General features: G+C 35.0%; 1 protein-coding gene across 2 annotated transcripts in view; it reads left to right on the plus strand.

Annotated features, from left to right (window-relative positions):
• The window catches only part of ATP8A1 (ATPase, aminophospholipid transporter (APLT), class I, type 8A, member 1), a 102,999-nt gene that overhangs the window by 9,132 nt on the left and 72,661 nt on the right, over nucleotides 1-21,206 (plus strand). For both annotated transcript variants that reach the window (XM_009332433.1, XM_009332434.1), the window contains 10 exons: nucleotides 960-1,071; nucleotides 1,967-2,132; nucleotides 4,790-4,917; nucleotides 6,616-6,693; nucleotides 9,204-9,292; nucleotides 11,331-11,375; nucleotides 13,991-14,063; nucleotides 16,398-16,503; nucleotides 17,875-17,957; nucleotides 18,121-18,170. In XM_009332433.1, the coding sequence (XP_009330708.1) occupies nucleotides 960-1,071; nucleotides 1,967-2,132; nucleotides 4,790-4,917; nucleotides 6,616-6,693; nucleotides 9,204-9,292; nucleotides 11,331-11,375; nucleotides 13,991-14,063; nucleotides 16,398-16,503; nucleotides 17,875-17,957; nucleotides 18,121-18,170 (930 nt within the window). The remainder of the gene's footprint in view (nucleotides 1-959; nucleotides 1,072-1,966; nucleotides 2,133-4,789; nucleotides 4,918-6,615; nucleotides 6,694-9,203; nucleotides 9,293-11,330; nucleotides 11,376-13,990; nucleotides 14,064-16,397; nucleotides 16,504-17,874; nucleotides 17,958-18,120; nucleotides 18,171-21,206) is intronic.

Consider the following 21,206-nt stretch of genomic DNA (forward strand, 5'->3'; position numbering starts at 1 on the left):
CTCAAATACAAGAGCAGCACAGTTCAGATTTAGAAAGCAAGTAAATCTCAGTATGTTTTATATTTCAGCTTTCTTCTCCGATTCCTTCTTTTGATGAAGTGCCTGCACCTAGAAATTATTTTCCATGGCAATATCATTCAGCATTTCAGTTGCTGAAACATACTTAGTTGGTGAGGAGAATGATTCCTTAAACAGTCAGTATGCTCTGTGCTAGTTTCCTAGAAAGTAAGCGGACTAAGTTGTAGTGGGGTGGTGTTTGTTAGTTGTTTGGTTTTTATGGAAAAGCACTCAAATACTTTTCTAGATTAATTTTTTTTTTCTAGTTTCTGCAAGAACTGATTCCAAAAACCTGTCTGAATTTAAGACAGTTAAATGTTTCCAGCGTCTTTTGAGGTTTTGTTGCTCATTTACTTAGTGCAGTTCTAAAAGAATAACACAAGTAAACTTAGCTGGTTTTGCAATTTAAAGAAGGTGCAGGAAATGTTGTGAATTTTAAATAGTTAATCATGTTCATAAAGGATATTTATTTCACTGGAAGAGTGGATTAAGTTGAGAGTTCAGAAGACTATTTCATTTGAAAATTGCTCTGGAAAATCAATTTTGTAAGAGTAGCTGAGTTTCTGCATACACTTAGGAAAAAGCTTCATAATCATAAATCACAGGAAAATTAGCCTTTGTTAGTTTCAGTATGTTTGCTTAGTAGTACCATATCTTTAGTGTCCATAGCCAAAACTAAGTGGTAAGTAATATTTTTGCAAACTTAAATTTTTGGACTTGCTTGTAACTGTCAAGTTTTCTCTCTGTCAACGCTCCCAAAAAGTTAACTGTGAAAATCGGGTTCCTGGTATATTTACAATAATCATATAAATTTTAAGAAATTAGTTTTAACATCTGCTGGTTACGTTTATTCATTGACATCGATTGTTTTAATGCTAAAATATAAAACTCCTTCCTTCTAGTACTGTTCCATTGGGATCTGATCAGATTCTTCTACGAGGAGCTCAGCTGAGGAATACTCAGTGGGTTCACGGGATAGTTGTCTATACGGGACATGACACAAAACTTATGCAGGTTTGTTACTTGGATTTTCTCTAAATTATCTGTTTTGTTACCTTATTATGCCGTTACACAGCACAGAAAATCCTTTCAGAAAACATAGCTGGATTCAATATAGTAGCTAAAATGTCAGTAATAGAGCATCCTTCTTATGAAGTAAAACCAATAAAAGTAAAGCAATTTCTTGTTGTTATTAGTCAGCCACAAAGTAGTTTTCCCACTAGTAAGCATATTCGTTGATTCTCTTTTGTAACTTTGTGTTTTGAAAACTATTTCATTAGCAAGTTGGATCATTATAGTTTGCCTGTTCATCTTTTTTTATTTTTGACTGCTCCTAAAACTGTCCTCTTGTGGAGCTTTCTTTCAAGTACAAAGGTAAGCATTCTTGTCAGAAACCAAAGTGAAACTTTATTTGCGAAATGGGAGGGAAGAGAACCGTTCTTAGACTATGAAATTAATATTCCTAGTGCTGTTTGAAATACCAAAACTGAGATGCAGTTGTTGAGAAAAAAGAATGCTTTCAGATTGGTCATGCATGTCTCTTATTTATTGCTTTTCTGATTTGTAAAACAGTTATTTGAAAAAGTTTGATTGTTTGTATTAGCAATTGTCTTCTGTAGCACTGATAAGGTATATGCACATTCATTTTTACTGTTTACTGTTAGCTGTTGCTGTTATGAGTGTTCTGTGTGATTGTTTAAACTGCTTGTGACCCAATCTAAAACTCTAATTCATGGATTTATAAGCTGCTGCTTTTTTTTCTTTTGAGTGAAACAGTTATGCCATTTATGATGGTGATGTATTTGGGAGAATATTTGGAAAAGGATGCAGTAACATGCAATTTGAAAAGCAAGAACTGTGTGTACCTCTTCTAATATTTAATAGCCACTGTGGTTTTTGTCTTTTGCAGAATTCAACAAGTCCACCTCTTAAAATGTCTAATGTGGAACGAATTACGAATATTCAGATTTTGATTCTGTTCTGCATCCTTATTGCCATGTCTTTGATCTGCTCTATTGGTTCAGCTATATGGAATCGAAGGCATACTGGAAGAGACTGGTATCTTGATCTAAACTGTAAGATGTAAAATAATATATTCATATTTTAGTGTTCAGTTGTCTTTCATATCTGGAAAGGAGGATGATTACCATCCTCTACACAGTGTGGTTTTTTTATCAGTCTTTCTTTATTGGTTGTTGACCAAAGTCATTAGGCTGGGTATATCGCGGCAAGTATAACATTTACCTTACTGTGCCATCTGAGCTCTTGCTAAATTCAGGAAGGGGAGCTTTGTTGTTTGCCTCTACATCTTTCAGCCTCTACATCTCTGCAGCTCAGCAAGGTCTGTATCAGCATTCCACTGGCATAAACAGTCAGCTTCCTAGACATCAGACTAAAGCCATTTTCAGCTATTACGGATGGATTACATTTGAAGCTGCAGTGACTTCTCTGAGTTTTTAAACTCCTTCATCCCAGGAAATGATGCTGTGGCTTTATAATTTTTACTATACAGGGATCTAACTGATTATTGGCTGCCAACATCAGATCTTAGCAGACTGCTCCTAAAGAAGATAAAACAGGCACAAAAGATCTCATCTAACATACTATACTGGGCAGCTGTACTCAGGGTGGATGCAAGGCAACGTGATGTTCTGTGGGCCTTCATGGCAGCATGCAACATATTGACATAATTTGACTCTCAATGAGGGAACTAGGTTTAAAGGAAGTTCTCATAAATATACTTTGTGATCAATTATTCATGTTTTCAGAATTTCTTATGGTGAGTCTAGAGCCTTCTTTACTTAGGCAGTAGAACCAGAACTAGGCTTTCTGCTCCTGAAACAACAGTCTTGAATACAAAGCTGCTGAATGTAGTCATCAAAGTAGGGATTATGGGGTGGTTTGGTCAGTTCTAAAAGAAAAATCTTAAAATTTTTCTAAAAGAAAAATCTTTAGGAACTCTCCTAAAGTTTCTGCTGAACAAAACAGTTGTTGTCTGCATTTATGATGAAATTTTGTTTATTGAGAACCTTCCTTCTCTTCTTTTTCATGCTGAGGAAGAAACTTTTTTTTTTTTAAAAAAGAAAGAAACTTAACTTTCATATTTCCATCGTGAGGTGGAAAAAAGTGAAATCTTTACTGGAATATTGACAATTTCCAGTAATAACAAATGATGAAGCACGTCCAATGCCATCTTTTTTTACTTTTCATCTGATTCTTCTTTTAAGTGCTTTTTTTTTTTCTTTTCTGGGAAATGTAAAAGTTTTCAGAATATGGTGGTTAGCACAGTAGTGAAGCAGTTCAGAAGCTTTTGGCTTTATTCCTGAAAAAAGAAACATGAAATAGTGGCCATTGATATTTTGTGTGTTCAAGTGATTATCCTTGTCAGTTTGTGTTCTGATACTTTTCATCTGATTCTTCTTTTCAGTGCATTTTTTTTTTCTTTTCTGGGAAATGTAAAAGTTTTCAGAATATGGTGGTTAGCACAGTAGTGAAGCAGTTCAGAAGCTTTTGGTTTTATTCCTGAAAAAAGAAACATGAAATAGTGGCCATTGATATTTTGTGTGTTCAAGTGATTATCCTTGTCAGTTTGTGTTCTGATATATGCCCCACGATTAAATGAAATTGTGTTGGGTTTTGTAAGGTATGCCCTTTAAGGCTGCATTCAGCTCAGTTGTTCTTGTACCAGGTACTTTTACTATATAAGAAGCAATTTATTCCCCTTTCCCTTTAGTTATTGAATTTTTATGTGGTAATGAAACAGGTTCCCAGCAGTACCCCATATTTCTGAATCCTCTTAATATTAACTTAGAACAATCTGTTGTCTGTGGATGATAAACAAAGTGTTAATGTTAACAATAAATATCTGAATATTATTTTATTTACAGGTAGCAATAGGTATCAAACTTCATTTAATCTTGGTAGTCATTATTGAGAATATCAATGTTATGGTGTATATTAGCTCTCTGCTCTTTTAGGCTGGTACTTCATTTGATGCTGGAATTGGTATTAATGAAAGTATCCAAAACCTGCTCTCTTGGATCTTAGAGTAACAACCAGATCCACATTCCATAGGCAGTGGAAACCTGTCTGAGGCTGTTTTTCTTTGACAGATCTTTGAATACAGACAGGCAGGCTACATCTTTTACCCTTTTGCTGTATTGGAGAGCAGACTGCTATTCCCCATTCGCATCCTCTCTGAGGTGCTGCTACTAGAGTTATCTAAAACTTTAAAAGGAAAACTCTCTAATTTCATCTTTCTCCACATGGTGTGAATTTACCTTTTTCATAGTATTTTGCTGGGTTGGGGGGGGAATAGGAAGGTGTGAGGGTGGATAGAGGAAAAAATTCATTCCACTACACATTTCCCCCTTTAAAAATATAAAACTCTCAAATTTAGAGTTTAGAGTGTGGTTGCTATATATAGATATTCCCAGGTTATGATCTTAAAATGTAGCAAAAGAGGGAATGGCTGGTAAGTTTGCTTTTCAGAAATTGGAGAAGATGGCAAAGATCTCTAAATTTGAACTCCACTTTATAATAGAGATGCTTAACTCTTATGAAGATCATATTTATAGGTAAGTGATATTGTAATTAATTCTCAAGTTTCTTCTTAGACACAGAACATTTTAAAAATCAGCAGTTAATGCAATGCTGTGAATACACTGTATATACATACTTTTAAGTATGGTCTTAAATGTTTTTGGGGTTTTTTTGCTTTGTTTTTTGGCAGATGGTGGAGCAAGCAACTTTGGACTGAATTTCTTGACTTTTATCATTCTCTTCAATAATCTTATTCCAATCAGTTTGTTGGTTACACTTGAAGTTGTTAAATTTATCCAGGCATATTTCATAAATTGGGTAAATATTATTTTTTCAATACTCATTGACTTCTAAAATCCAGTGGTTTACAAGTGAGTGAAATGATTGATCGCTTGTCTATGTATACATTTTTTTCAGACTTTTTCTTAATGTAAATACTTAAGTATGCTGTTTGTTTATTATAATTCTGGAATCTGAGAAGGTAAAAATAAATGGCTTTATTTAGTGCTTTTATACCTGCACCAAATTGCTTTTTGGAACATGTTTTTATGTGCTTTGTACTTTCTCATTATTAATATTCAGGTATCAGTTTCATCCAGAATGATCGTTAAGTGTTTTGCAGTCCAGTGGAGTTTTGTCCAGTTTCACTTCTTCTTTCTAAGCATAGCCCATGTTTTGTTTTTTTCAGTATTTTGCTGATTTACCAACCACCACCGTAGTTTAATGGGTTTTTTTTGTACAAAGCCAGTGGCTGTTAGTATTATCTCTTACAAGATATATAAAAAGATCATTTTGGCATCCTTCAATTTTTTTTCTTAATGAATTAATGAGGGAAAAGAAGGGTTTACATGGTTTTAAGGAGAATATCTCACCCCCACCCCAAACAGAGTAAGTGCTTTTAATAGCATGCCTTCAATTTTTCCATTTTTTCCAAATGTAGATTAATCATACCATTCTGAACTCTTTAATCTGATTTCTTGATCAAATGTCAGAAATAGATTTGTGTGTGTGAGATCTGATGTCATACAGATAAAAGTGTGTGTGTAGTAGCAGGTGAAGCGTATCCTTTATTTTAAAAGTTAAATCTTTTTGTGAGCAGTCAGCTGGTTTTGATTTCTTCATTTCTTTTGTGCTATAGAACAAATCGTTGACAAATAAGAGAATGCAATGAAATTCTTCCTTTATGTTTTGCATTCTAAAACAAATATTCAACAAAGGCTCACCTGTTTTGAATGTGTAGATTGGCAACAGTTTATACAACAAATCTGAAAGACTTTTAACTTCTGTTCACCCCCCATTTCACGTCACGAGGGATTAGTTGTTTTTAATTTATCTTAATAAATGTCCAGAGTCCCAGATTATCTTAAACGTTATCTTTGTGTGTGTGCATATCATATCGGTATAGATAAGTTGGTCGTCTGCAATCTATTGCACTACATTGCCATACTTCACAATGTTTTACTCTTTTACTGTATTTAAAAATAAACTCTGATTTTTTTTTTAACAAGTTAAAAAAAAAAAACACAAAAAACCCCCACCATTTATAACGTACCTTACATTTATTCTGTACTCTTAAATTTATCTTCATGTTTGTATCTCAAGGTATATTTATCTTGCTATTTAGAAATGACTCGTTGTGCATACAGTATAAATCGCTAAGCCTGACATCTCTCTAAGTGTTACAATGTAGTATTTCTGCTTGTAGCTAAATCTATTTTAGATGCATGGGTACAACAGTTTTTCAATAATACAGATCACGGGAAATAATCGGAGTAAAATCTCAAAAGAATCGTACAGATTTTTGTTTTAAAGAGGAAATCTAATTTCTTCTGGGGACTCTTGGAAGTGATCTGATTGTGTCTGTGGCTTCCCATGTTGAAATAATCAGAAGTAGATAACTTACATTCATGTTTGGTCTGCTCTTCTACACTCACCTTTTCTATTTACATACTGGATTTTTTGTAATAAGTTATGGAAGACTAATTTTTAAATATATATACTTTTTTTTATCTGTAGGACATAGACATGCACTATGAACCTACAGACACTGCTGCGATGGCTCGTACTTCCAATCTCAATGAAGAACTTGGACAGGTAAAAAGAACTCTAACTCTGTGTGAAATTATTCATGTGGTTTTACAATCTAAATTATTAAAATAATGTGAGGATTTATTTCAAAAAACTTACATTCTTGCCTTAGTCTTTTTTTGCTTATTTCTATTTTCTTCAATTTGTCAGATATTTTTAAAAACACTTTGCAATATGTGAGAGTTAAATTTTTGAAACCAGTATTGAATGAACAAACTCTGCTTTATGTATCAATGTGTATGTGGTAATCACAGGTCGAAGTATATCATTAAAGTTACAAAATCAGAGGAATTCTGAGCCTTAAGGCTGTCTGTGGCACAAAAATTTAGTCTCTGTATATACACTATGATAGTGTGCATCTTTAGTATGTTTGGGGTTGTTTTTTTTTCCACACGCTCTGCCTTGCTCAGAAGAGACAGTGGATATGCTCTAGGACTGAATCATGGTTGCATACATTCCCTTTTTTTTTTTTGCCACTGAAGATTGGAAGTGGTGAATGGAACGAGGGCTCACAGCTGAATTAAGCCCTGGAAATTTGGGCTTAATTCTTCAGTTTGCTTTAGAGTCCTCTTTTAATACTATAAAATCAGTTAGGCTTTTCACAAGAGATCACTCATTGTATGTGAACTCATTTTGTGGAAGTATGACTTTGTAGGAAGTGTGTCTGGGGCACAGGGCATGCTTCCAGAAGCACTACGCGTTGTATTTGCTGTTTCAGCCAATTGTATTTGCAGTCTTGCTTTAAAAATATGCTAAACATTATGCTTTCTGTTACACTGACTGATGATGGTAAACTGATTCTGTGGAAAATCAGTGTGTGTTTAATTGAACTTATTAAACAGTGCTTGTTTAATTGAACTGTATTATATGCACAAGTATACATATTCTTGCATTTCCTAACCTAGAAGTTTTCATAATTAATTCTTTAGTTTATTGCATTGGAATGTAAAAGTTGTTTTTAGCTTTACAAGAACAATAAATAATAACTTAATTTTAGCCATGTAGCAAACAAGTCTTAGGGACTAATACTTAAGTGATCTGCCTTTTAGGAAAACAGTAGTTGCAGGTTAACGTGTTCTAACATTGGTCCACATAGAAGTACGTGCAGATAGCAGAAAATTTGATTCTCTTCCTGGCCTTAAAGGGAAGTACAATCTCCTCTAGTGGGGAAGAGGCTCTGTTGAATCTTAGCTCTACTTCTGTCTCATTTTACACAATCTGGTTTTTTTTTTCTCTCTGCAGTTAGCTTGCTATTCACATTCCCAGACACGTTCCCTCTTTTTGACTTTGACAGTTCTTGTCTTCATTTCTTATGTTTCTCATCAAAGTCTCCTTCACCACCAAGATCTAGCCAGAGTTTTTGGGATGTCCACTTTCACTTTTTTGACAGATTCTTAATTTGAGCAGATTTTTGTAGGGAGACCAAAGGAGACTCTGCTAACAAAAAGAGCAAGTGTATTCTCTGAAGTACAAGGGTTGCACATAATGAAGAGAAGATTTCCCCCAAGAGATCTCCAGGTTTTAAGAAAGGCAAAACTTTGGTGTTGGAGAAAAAGGTTGAGTTTTCTTGCCTGCAATTCCTGCTTTCCTATTCTGCCCACACAAAAAAAATAGTTTGAGGCATAAACCTGGCATGGAAAATTTCTTCTAACTGCTGATTTGGCTAAGTTATAATCCCTCAGAAACAGAATCTTTACATAGGAGATGCTGAGTAAATTTTACTAATACATAGCCTTATTAGCTCCATCTATAATGCAGTTAATTCCTAACTAAGAATACTGTGATTTTTTTTTTTAATGAGAAATAAATTTTAATTAATTAAAATTTGAGTTTACCTTTGACTAATAGAGCCTTTGTTTCATCACAGACCACTTCATTTCTTCATATATTAACTTTTTTCTTAAGATTAGGTTTGAACTAAATTTAAATATATCACAAATACATGTATTTCAGCTTCAATTTTTAAAATACTTTAACTAGTAGTTTCTGGAGAGGAAGGGGTTATGATGTTAGGGAAATAGGAGACCTGGAGTAGGTAGAAAGGAACGTATTTCTTCTATTCCTGCAACTTGGCATTTCTGAACTGTTGGGTTTTTACTAATATTTTGGCTTTAAGAAGATACTTCTATGTCAAAAAGAGGGGTTTAGAAATGCATATAGATACTTTTCTTTTACCATATTGCTTCCTGTCAGAAAAGGAATATTTTCCTAGCAAAGCCATTGGTCTTCACTAGTTTCTTACATTTCAGCAATAAGTAGAGTGAGGGACAGTTACGTATACCACCATGCACTGAAGCAAGCTTAAGCTTCCTGACATCTCAGTTGATTGCCATGTTTGGAAATGGGTATCAAGACTGTGCATCTGCCACATTTATGTACTGCATTTTTTCTTGTCTATAAACCATGAAGATTGCAGAACTGGTAAAAGTATTTAGTGTGTTGATAGTCATGAATTGTACTAGATCTGTAAATAACTGCTGAATGTTAATGAATAATGAATTTTGTCATTCGTTTAGGTCAAATACATATTTTCTGACAAAACGGGTACCCTGACATGCAATGTCATGCAATTTAAGAAGTGTACTGTAGCAGGAGTTGCTTATGGGTAGGCATTTTTATATACTTTTCTTTATCTGTGTGCCTTTCTTTTCCCTCTACCTTTGCATATGTATCCATGCATTAATACTACAACTAAAACAAACTTACGCCTGGCAATATATACAACTAGGAGTCAATTTGTTTGTGACTATGAAATGTTACTTATAAGAGGTATCATCACTTCAGTAATGACATCTCTTTTTGTGGAGAAGAACAAAAATAAAGTTTAGATATCAAAGGCTTACTGCTGTAACGCAACTTCAGTATGCATGTTTTTTCTATCACTCAGTCTGTTTAATGTTGTTATTAAAAAAGTCTTCATACTTGCAAAAACTTGTATCATTGTCTGTGCTTCATATTTTAGTAGGCACATCCTCTTGCACTAAATAATATGCAGGATGAACAAGAATTTGAACTACAGTGCTGTAGCATGAACTACAGTGCTGTAGCATGAACTACAGTACTGTGGCCACCATCCAAGTGGCTTCTATGAATACTGTTATAGTGGCATAACTCCAAATATCAATGTTGCTATTAAGAAATCTCTCCAAATAAATGCAAACAAAGCATTTTATTATTTCTTTGTCAGCAGGTGCAGCCAGCTCCTGCAAGAGTTTGTAAAAGCCTCAAACTTGTAAGACTGTTTACTTGAAAAAAATTCATTAGAGCAATAAATAGAGCAGAAACACCTACGTTGTAAATGCCAGTGTGGCTTACTAGTATGTGAGATGCTGGACCTGGGCTGATCTCAGAGCATTCAGTAGCAGATAATTAGACACCTCTAGAACTGGGCAGAGACCAGGCAGAGGTTATTAAATTAAGTGTTGGGCTTGTGCTAAAGGTGATGATTTGGCTTTTGTGGCTTTATCATTTGGATGCCTTTGAAAATCCTAATTTTCAGGAGTATAATCTAGGCTTTCTGTTTTGAAAAAACTTAGATCCTTTATGCATTAACCATACTGATGATTTTTTAATTAACAGTTGTAATAAAATGTTCAGTTCTAACCCTGATATTTCAAATATGTATGTAAATGGGTGTGTATATATATTGGGCTCAGGCTCAACCACATGAGCTAATTTTATGACTTCAGAGAAACTGCTCTGAGCTAATTATTTTCACATTCTTTGTATAGCAGTTTTTTAAGATAAAAAATACGTTAATGGTAGTGGCACTTAAAATCAGTATTTGATACTTCGTTCATTGTATATCTTCATCTGAAGTTGGTAGAGCACATATTCTAAAATTTCTCCTTTATGAAACCTAGCTGTGAATTTATTTTTTTAGAAAAAATTATCTGATTTTTCTTGCTATGCTTTCCAGCTCCCATCCACCCCATTTTGAAAAGACATAGACCGGGTTTCTGATTAGCATCACTGTTTAGAAAGCAGAGTTTCTCTTTACAGTGAATAGCCATTACAGCATCTCTCAGAGCTACTCGGAGAACAGAGTCACTCTTGTCTTTCTGTATTGATGCAAATAAGAAGTTGGGAACACAGAAAAGGGTAAAAGTGACTGTTCCATCTCCCATGCCTCTTCTTTCTGAGTGTGTTATAAATTGTGATATGTTTAAACCTGTGTCACCACAGGGCAGAGTCCTTCGTGTGCTATGGCTAGCTTTGTTCATCAGCATTTTGTGAACTCAGCCAGACAAGCTGCATTAGCATGGCTTCAGATAATTTAAAAACTACCTTTTGTTTAATGAGAAACTGTAACAATGTATATATATACTGAAATATAAAGCAAGATTTGTAAAGAGGGCAAATGCCTTTATATCTGCTGGTATAAGTTAGTAAGTAGCCAAGCTTTCAATTGAAAAAAAAAGATCATTTATAGGTTATGAAGCCTCAAGAGAAACATCATACTTTGCAATATTTTATTGTTGTCTAGGCACTAGCAAAATACTCGGTTGAAATACCTTTAAAACTTTTTATAGTAATTTAATTTCATTAACTAACTTCTTTTTTTATACATGATCAAATTTTTTAGCCTTTGTGATTCTTTTTCCTCTCCCTGTTTTTCTGTTCTTCCCTTACTTCTTGTGCAGCCATTGCCCTGAGCCTGAGGATTATAGTGTTCCTTCAGATGATTGGTAAGCTTTAAAAATCATTTAGCATGTGGTGTTTGAAGATTCAAGCTTAAAAACAGTGAGCGAGATTTTTAGAAATCATTTAGAGCTAAATGTGAGATATTTTACTCAAAAGTTATTTTAGCTTCAAACTGATGCAGAGTCTTACACAAATTTATGCCATCAGAATTCTACGGCATTAGGTTGTGTACTCTGGAATAGAATTGCTAGTAGGGTCACTGAGGTATAGTACAGTTATCCTACAGACAATCCTGTACAATTCAGAATTGCTTATTGGAGGGAAAGTTTTGTCATTTATTAAGATAGTTGGTATTACGGTAACTTTGATCACATTTTTCTACTGTTACTTAGTAATAGGTTAGTACTAATCTCTAATACATTTGGAAAAAATCCTTATTTGAGAGTGAAAAATATGTAATACGTTGTTACTAATATTTTACTTCCCACAGATAGTTTTAGAGTATTAGTACTACCTAATTCTTAACTGAAACTGAGATTAAAGCATCCAAATACACTTGGGGCCATCATTAATCTCTCAACGGGGACCTCAGGAAAGACTAAGTCCTGACTTCCTTTCTGCTGCCACCTGTGTGATGCCTTGTACTTCTTCATCATTCTTTCTTAAACTAAGTATTTGCAATAGCATTCAAAATAAGCTCAGATAGATCGGGGAAAAATGTCATTTACAGTCTTTAAATTATCACTGTTGTATTTGTTGAAAGTCACAGCAAGGTATGTCACACAACTGTAGTATGTTGTCTCCTTACGTTTAAAAAGTTTGAAGGAAAAAACTTGCTTTGCTAGATTAGAATTAATAATTCTTTCTTTAGATTAAAAAAGGAAAATTCCCCCCCCACATACACATAAGAAGTGGCACATATGCACACCCCAAAATCTTACCTGACTTGAATATCCTCATTTGATGTAGCAGCAAGATGTTTCTTACAAAGATGTACAAGTGTGCTTAACTGCGCACAAGTGAGTGGTTTCATTAAAATAATGCAATGCTTACATGAAATTAAGCATGCTTCCTATGAAGATATTTATGAAATAAGACTGTTCTTGACTAATACACATCAAAATCTTTATAAGCACATCTGAAATGGATAAACAGATGCCTGAACAGTAGTTAAAAAAAAAACCAACTGTACTTCCCTTTGATAAGTGATGAACATCTCGTAAATACTTACGAAATAAGATACGTAAGAAAATTTTTTTTGTAAATCTATTGTAATTAATAGAATCTGTTTATGACAGTAACATTTCTAGTCCTAAAATGACTAATGTACTGAATTCCAAATCTTCTAAATCTTTTTTTTTTGTATTAGAAAGAATTGTTTTCCAATTTGACACAACATATACCTGCAAATATTTTCCCTTTTTATAGCATTGAGAATCTGGAAAATATGTTGAAGTCTTCCTGTGAGGAAGCTTTAAGCAAACAAGGCTTAAACCTTAGACTCTAAACAAATTTAACATATCTGAAGTTGTTAACATTTGGCACTTCAAGATCCATCTACTTTACATTTAAAAAAAAAAGTCTTGGTGAATGAGGATGCTTTGAATTTCTCACTTTCCTAATAGGGTTTTAGAAAAAGTAGTCCTTGAGTGGTTATATAGAGGAGGTACTGCCATTTTTTATTCCTTCATGATAGTGCAGGACTAGAACAGCTCACTTGTGGTTTTCATAAAGAATCTTTATACCGCCGTTAATGTATGTGGCTTATCCTTCAACTTAAATCACCAAATGTGTTCACTCTCTTATCAGATTATGTGATGCAAGGCAAAATCCAAAGTAAATGGAAAAAATACTTTCCTCCAACTGGGTTCGCTTTTCAGCACTGTTTTGTTTTACTGAGATTCAAACTCAACTACATTGTCTTAATACTCAACAGTCAGCTGCAGTAACAAGTCTTCCTAGAAGTATCTACTTTTTTTGAACTCTCAGCTTCTGCCAGAAGACGTGTGCAATTTGAGAGACGTTAGTGTATGGCTTTATTTCTCCAGAACCATCTCTACCTTGCATCTCTTTAGTCCCTTGCTACTTCACCATTGTTGCTGTGTCATCTTTATACGTCAGTTTACTAGATTCCTTTTTGGTCATAAATAATAGAAAACAAACCCTCTCTATGCAGACTGCCCTGATGCCTGAACTCAGTTTGCCTACCCCTTTCAGATACTGAACTTTCTTTTCTGAAGACATTTGCAAACCTATTGCAAAGCTGTTAATTTCTCAAAGAAACGTGATCTCTTCAGGTATATGTTGTTCTGAGTCCCTCCAATAATCTCATTCTATGGAGATCAGAAGACAAGAAGCCACAGTCTTATATTGAAGATTTACTTTTATTTCATCCTGTGTTACCTGAAGTCAGCAGAAAAACTTCCCTGGATTTGAGTGTATTTATATGAATCAAGGTTTATTAAAGTTAGATAAACTTTGGAGATGTGAAACAAGTACCTTTTCACTTCATTTTCTCATAATGTGCGATTGCAGCCTTTATTGTAACAGCTACAAACTGAAATTTGTGTCTGACCTTAGCACAGTAGTGTGGATCATTCGTATATGAATTGTTAAGAATATGCTAATGATGATCTCTTTTGTACTTAATTATTTCTAGGCAGGGCTCACAAAATGGGGAAGAAAAAACATTTAGTGATTCATCATTACTGGAGAATCTTCAAAGCAATCATGTAAGTTACATAGAAACAATTACCATTGTTTTGTGAAATCAAACCATTGCTTTCAGTAAGGCAAAAGATGATGTCCTTTGAAGGAAAATAAATTACATATTTACACAAAATCAGCATGCCCTCATGAATACTTTTATAATTGTTTGTTGTTGATACATGTTAATTAGATCCACCTGGAAATAACATCTATTATTAACTTCTGGAGAGCCTTTTTTTTTTTTTTTTTTAATGGGGTGATTCAGATGTTATGAGCCCAAAATATAATAGTCTTACCTTCTTCATTCTATGGGTGTTTTAACATTAGTCATGCTGTCCATATGAAGTAATGACATTCAGCAAAGCTTTCAGGATCAGTCAAGTTAACTTACTATCCTGACATGGCTTAGTCTTTCTGTGCCCAGGCTTAGACAAGAGTCAGGAACCAACCATGTCCATTGGTTTTGTGTACATGCTTCCATGAGGTTAGATCATCAGTTCAGATGATGAAATGAAACGGATATTCTAGAGGCTGGTATTGGCCCAAAGAGACAATACATTTCACAGAAAGTTAATAGCTTAGTTCATGATTTGACTAAGAAACAGTACCAGCATTACCATTTTCTGTTTGTCATTTGTACAAGAAGTGTTTTTGCCTAGTCATAACCAAGAACACCTACCTTACATAGTGTAACCATTTTTTCTATATTTGTAGAGTGTAAATAAATTACTCTCTTATTTCCTTAAGTTTTGTCTTCCTGGGAGGATAATTTCAGGATAACTGGCAGACAGTGAAGCATTTTGTCCCTACAAATGGAGCAGTCTTAAATGCTAGACACCCAAGTGCAACTCTCAAGCATATTTAAAGCAGAGGGGGCTCCTGTACTTACCTGCACAGGCCAGTTTCAGTGCTAGTAACATAGACTTGGAAGAGGCATCATCCTGTTTCTGCTGTTGTCTAGAGAATTCTTGGTGCGCAGGTGATTTGAATCTTGGAAGTTTTCTGGTAGATCTATAGTATTAAGTGTGTACATATAAAAGCTATAAAAATGCACTTGTATATATCTTAAAGTAAAAATTCAGGCACAAATTCAAAGAGAGGTTTCACCACTGTATGTTGAATGTGTTCTGAAGTGCTTTGGAAAAGAATCTGTAATTCAGCCTTTTGAAAACATCTTAGAGGACCTGGGGGCCCTCAGTGGAAGAGGACAGGAACCTGCTCCCATTAGTGTTTCTGCACTGTGGAATTAAGTTAGGTTTTCAGAGATTATTGTATTTTATAGAATAGCTGTAATGTTATCTTGATTATTGACATTCTTATTCTGAAATACTATGAATACACTACGAAAAAACTCAGTTGAGGTAGCAGCTGCTTTGAGCTTATTTAGGGGGAATGCTGGAGTTTCTTTGACCAACCATTCAGGAGTCAGTTCATTCATTTTGCAAATTTTAGCTGTATTAGTCAAAAACAACGAACTATTTTGCTTATATACAGTCTTTTCCCCTCTCTTGGCTAAATCATTTTAAATTCTTTCAGCTTTGTATACTCCGAAGTGCCCGAGACATTCATCTAAAAATCGTCCTTTAAAAGCTGTCTGCCTGACCTTGCAGTATTTTCCACATGATTTTCGGGTTTGGTTGACACATCTTTCTAAAGGTTCTTAAAAAGTGTTGTCAAATACAGTATTAGACAAAAGTAACGTAAAAATGAATATTTTTAGTAAAATCCAAAGAGACTTTAGTGAATAATAAAAATAAAATAATTTTAAAGTAAAATTCTTTCAGTACAGCATTCATAGAATCATAGGATCATTTAGGTTGGAAAAGACCTTTAAGATCATCAAGTCCAACCATAAACCCACTGAACCATGTCCCTAAGCGCCTCATCTACCCATCTTTTAAATACCTCCAGGGATGGTGACTCCACCACTTCCCTGGGCAGCCTCTTCCAATGCTTCGCAACCCTTTCAGTGAAGAAATTTTTCCTAATAGCCAATCTAAACCTCCCCTGGTGCAACTTGAGGCCATTTCTTCTCGTCCTATTCAGAGTTACCTTCCCTATAAAATGCTAATTTGAATTATTCTATGTTTCTGGTTATCTACTTTTGATTGTAATGAAAGCAAATGCCACTAAACTCTATCTACGTAGCCTGTACTGAAGTACAGCAGCAAGAAGTTATTCTGCATGATGAAATTAGTGTACAGATAATGTCTGTTCTGTTTAGTTGTTGATAGTTTAAAGAAGAGAGGAAAAATCTTTTAACTTTTTCTTGACTATTATTTGTCCATATCTATTATTACATTTCAGTTAGTTATCGCTCAAATGATTAATCACTTTCTGACATTTCTTTTTTTTAGCCAACTGCACCAATAATATGTGAGTTTTTGACAATGATGGCAGTGTGTCATACAGCAGTTCCAGAAAGAGAAGGTGATAAAATTATATATCAAGCAGCATCTCCAGGTAAGAATCAAATAATTGAGTGAACATATGGTAAAGTATTCTATCAACTCAACAAGCAAATTTTGTTCAGAGTTTATTGTTTTTTTGAGATATCTTCTGAAATTAAAAAAGAAAACATATCCCCCAAAAAAGAATTGGTGTCAGCTAAAATCAGTCTTGTCAAAAAAGAACTTAGACTTTTCTAATTTGCTTTAGAAAATACACATGGATGTCCTGCGGATTATGTAAGGGCAAAGGGTGATTAACCATACAGGATTTCTAAGGTGTTGTCGGATTGTTGTGGAAGTCTGAAGGAATTGCTCAAATGCAAATAGAAATCCAAAAAGGAGACAAATTGTTGTTCTTGTTTGTGAACCTATTCTGTACTCGCTAGCCATGGTATTGATTTAGAACAAAGACTGTGTTCGTAATCAAAAATGGACAAGCAGTGTTTTTACCAGGATAAATGTTGTGGTAAGCTCTACTATAGAGTGAGAAAAGATTATAGTGCAAAATTATGAAGCAAGGCAAAATGATTAAAATATACTCGGCTCTGCTGAGCTAATGCATTATTACAAGCTATGATGGGAGAAATTACATGAAGTGCAGAGGGAATCCAGCCTTCCTCTCCCCTGCCTGCTCCAGCTCCTAGGTGGCCATCTCTCTGGAAATCCTGTCCTTCAACAACTGGAAAACAAGGGCAGAGGTAGGGCCATAAATAAAGCTAACTGGGCCATGGCAGTGTTTTATTGGGCACGGTGAGCAAATTCAGTTCTGACATCTTGAGCCATTTGAAGAGAACTGATGCCTATGGACATCCAGGTCGCTGCTTGAAATGTTTCCTGAATGTAGGCATTGAAGTTATCTAATATTTACAGGAATGACTTATCACTCTTTTCTTCTAAAACAGAACTCGCACAAAAAGGAAAGTACCTTGTCCAGTGCCCTACTGAGTACAGCACTTGCCTAGCAATTAGGAGGTTTGTTCTCTAAACAACGTTTAGTCAACATCCAAACTTCTAACTGCCTGAAAGTAGGCTTACAGGGAGAAGGAAGGCAGGAAGTCTTGTCTCTTGATGAAGCGGTGTCATTGTGTCTACTGGAACATATAATTCATTAGTTTACAACTTAAAACTTTGAAGAGGATGTTCTTGCTACTGAGCAGAGAGGCGTGTTTCTTTGGGCGCTTATTTTCTCTGAATTGTAAACTCATTTCATCACAGTTTTAGCAGGAGAAACAAAGAGTTCTTTCCAGAACCACATCTAGTCTTAAAAATTGATAAAGGAAAAAGGAAGTCAAAAGTAGAAAAGCTTGGACTGTGTCCGGTAAATCCTGGGGTATGCTAACAGTTTTCTGGTACATCTGTAAAATAACTAACTGACTTGTTGCAGATGAAGGAGCATTGGTCAGAGCAGCCAGGCATCTCCGTTTTGTATTCACAGGAAGGACACCTGATTCAGTAATCATAGAGTCTGTAAGTACACTGGAGTAGCATTATAATTTGCTGTATTTACTATTGCCATAGTAAATAATTTCCAAATAACTGCATCATGGTATGACGTTATTTGGGTTTTTTGGCTCTTTTCCTTGCATTTTTTTGCATTAATTCTCAGATTTATTTTTTTTTAATTCCTCAGCTGGGACAGGAAGAGAGATATGAACTGCTAAACGTCCTGGAATTTACAAGGTAAACAGCATATTGTGCTCCTAGCATCTTTTTGTGAAAATACTTCTATTAATTTCTCTTATAGCTAAAAATGTTTGCAGTTTCTATGTTTGTGCAGGCAAAGTGTGCAGGTTGTGTGGCTTTTCTCTCTACAGCATGTCATCATACTATAGGCAAAGCAGCGCACATGATTAAGATCACACTCCTGGTTTTATCGTAAAACGTTTTCAGAGGCATATATTTTTTCCGTTGTCTCCTTTTTGGCTAATATTTTTCGCTTTTGCGCAAAGATTCAAAAAAAAAAACTATCTCAAAACTTTAAAAAATAATGTGAAAGGACAGCATAGGAAAGTAATTGAACTTTTAAATGTATTTCTGAAAGCCCTAGCACCATGTGCCTTATTAAAAAAATTATATTTGGGGGCACGGGGGAAGTTTCAAATAAGCGTTTTACATAACTTGTATTTGCCTTGACTGATAGAATGAAATTTTGCATTTGACCTTAAACATACTTGCTTATGACTTCTTTAAATACTTCAGACTGAAACCTGTTCCCTTCTGAGCAGCATCACTAGAGCATTGGCCAGTTAGTTTTCTTGGAAACTGAATTTATCACATACTTAGCTTTCAGTAAAAATTTTCTGTCAAAGCTGTTGGAATTATAAGGCTACCCATAAGAAATCTGGATGCAGTTTTCACTTGTTATGTAAATCCATTTAAATTGTATCCATGCATGCAGTCTGTGTTCTAAGTATTCGTGTAGGCCCATTGCTTACTTTGGCACAGGATGGGGAAGAGATTTGTATGTAGAGGAAACTTTTTTCTCTTAGAATGATTACTTGTAATTGCACTTGCGGAAGGTGATCATTGTTTTCCTTCCTGTCCTATTATGTTTCCCTTGAGCTTAGCTAAAGAAGCAAAAAGATCAAAGAACAAAAATCCAAGGCAATACTGGAGAGATGGGCTGAAGATGTATAGGCTGGGTGAAAAGGAGAGTAGTTGCCTATAGTTATACTAGCAATAATTATGTGAAACATAAAGGTCACCACAGTGGAAAAAAATAATGCGACAGAAAGTAGTTTTTATAGTTTTGAATGTCTCTTAATGACTGCTTGCAATTAATGTTGTTTTTATATATTGTAGAGGACATACTTGAAATTTTTCAGATTTATGCCATGGTTTCATTTTTCTGTAGGCACTTCTTTCACTTTCTGTTCTGGAAAGTTAGCAAGTATGTAGTACAAAGTGCGTTGTTGTTAGTTTGACGTCTGTGAAGGTTTATACTGCATTCATGGAGTAGCAGTGAAAGATTCCTACTGTGTTTCTGGTTTTGATCTTTGTCTTGATTTCATAGATCTTTTTAAACTTCTGTGTCAGTCTAAAATCGTAATTTAAACAGTGATACTTTATGGAGAAAGGAGAATTGCTTTTAAATCTTAACCTTTGGAGGATTAAGTTTTTCAGTGGATACCAATCACGGAACTTTATTAAGCATTCAGTTTTTATAGCTGTTTTTGTTCTTACTCTAATATTTAGCTTTGCTTGGAGCTAACTTATTGGAAGCACTAGAGGTCACCCTTGTTCCACAGTAAAAGAAATTTTGGCTCCAAAACATAACACCATCTGTATGGGTAGGAGCACGTACCTTCAGAGAAGTAATCTGTAGCGATTAAACTATCGAGTTAAGAGTATCCAGGTGTTCTAAGTTTTTCCCAGAAAAATGCAAACTAATTCCTTTCCACCTTCCAATACAAGCCAGATAAGTCTCTTCTGCAAGTAGAGTGCAACAGTGTCAACATTTGATAGGATAGTCTTTCAGGGACGTATGTTACAGAATAAAACTTGTAGGAATGCTTGGTAGAGTTGTCTTTTATGGTATTCTCTTTTTACAGTGATCATAGCTGTGCCTGTGAAAAGAGAAGTAGTAGACTTACACAATATGTAAGGAAGTAGCTCTCAGTCTAACAGGCCAGTGAGCAAAGGTGAAAGCAACTGATAATTCTTAACCAGATGACAGCTATTCCTAAAACATAGTGCTAATCTCTGTGGAGCAAATAGTGTCTTGATAACTTGTGCTGAGTTTTAACAGGCCGGTGAGCAAAGGTGAAAGCAACTTATCATAATTCTTAACCAGATGACAGTTATTCCTAAAACATAGTGCTAATCTCTGTGGAGCAAATAGTGTCTTGATAACTTGTGCTGAGTTTAGGTTGCCTCCAGTAGATACTCTGCTCAGGTGCCACAACTGCTCTGGTACCTTAAGCTCAAGGAAGTGAAGAGTCATTCAGATCCTCTGCTGTTCAGGGCTCCCCATACTGTCAGGGAAGGAATTGTGCAGTGTTGTGCCTCTTCTTGTATTCTTTCACCTGGAACTGTAACAAATAGTAAAACTGCAGCTGTCTTTTTGCAGCCAAAACCACTCTTAGGGTATGTATCTATGGAGCAAGGGGAAGCAAGGCACTATGTCAGTTAAGGATCCAGAAGCAAAGAATGTCTTGGGCTTACTGTCATCCCTGTGCCGAGTACATGCGCTGTCTTTTCACCTAGGCCAGTTGCAAAGATGAGCATGATTTTTCACATGTGATTCCTTGTTTCAGTAAGCATAAGGCGATGTCCACTCTCACTGCACAAATTGCACATCAGTCCTTGCGTCAGCATGTCATTACTAGCAGTGCTACTGAATGAGGTTTTGACTTGTATCTGCTTGTATTGTTAGAAGAATGAATTGAATTTTTAGCACCAGAATTAATTTCCCTGGCAAGTATTGAGTACAGATTTAGTAATAATATCTCAATATCTGGAATATGTACCATCTGTTGATTTAATGACTGATTTTCGTCTGCATACCTGGGGCATATCTCCACAGTCTAGCAGAAACAGTCTAATAGTTACAGAGTAAAGCTTCTTGTCTAAAAACTAAATGTTTTTGATTTAGAATGCCAATGTATTTACCTGAAATGCAGCAATAGCTTGACTAGTCCTGTCTGGTTTTATGAATAATCCACGTTGTCTTGACTGTTGTACTGGGCAGGCAGAAAGCCTCCTTCTAGAGCATTT

Source organism: Pygoscelis adeliae, unplaced genomic scaffold, assembly GCF_000699105.1.
Source record: "Pygoscelis adeliae isolate BGI_AS28 unplaced genomic scaffold, ASM69910v1 Scaffold59, whole genome shotgun sequence".
Lineage (NCBI taxonomy): Eukaryota > Metazoa > Chordata > Aves > Sphenisciformes > Spheniscidae > Pygoscelis > Pygoscelis adeliae.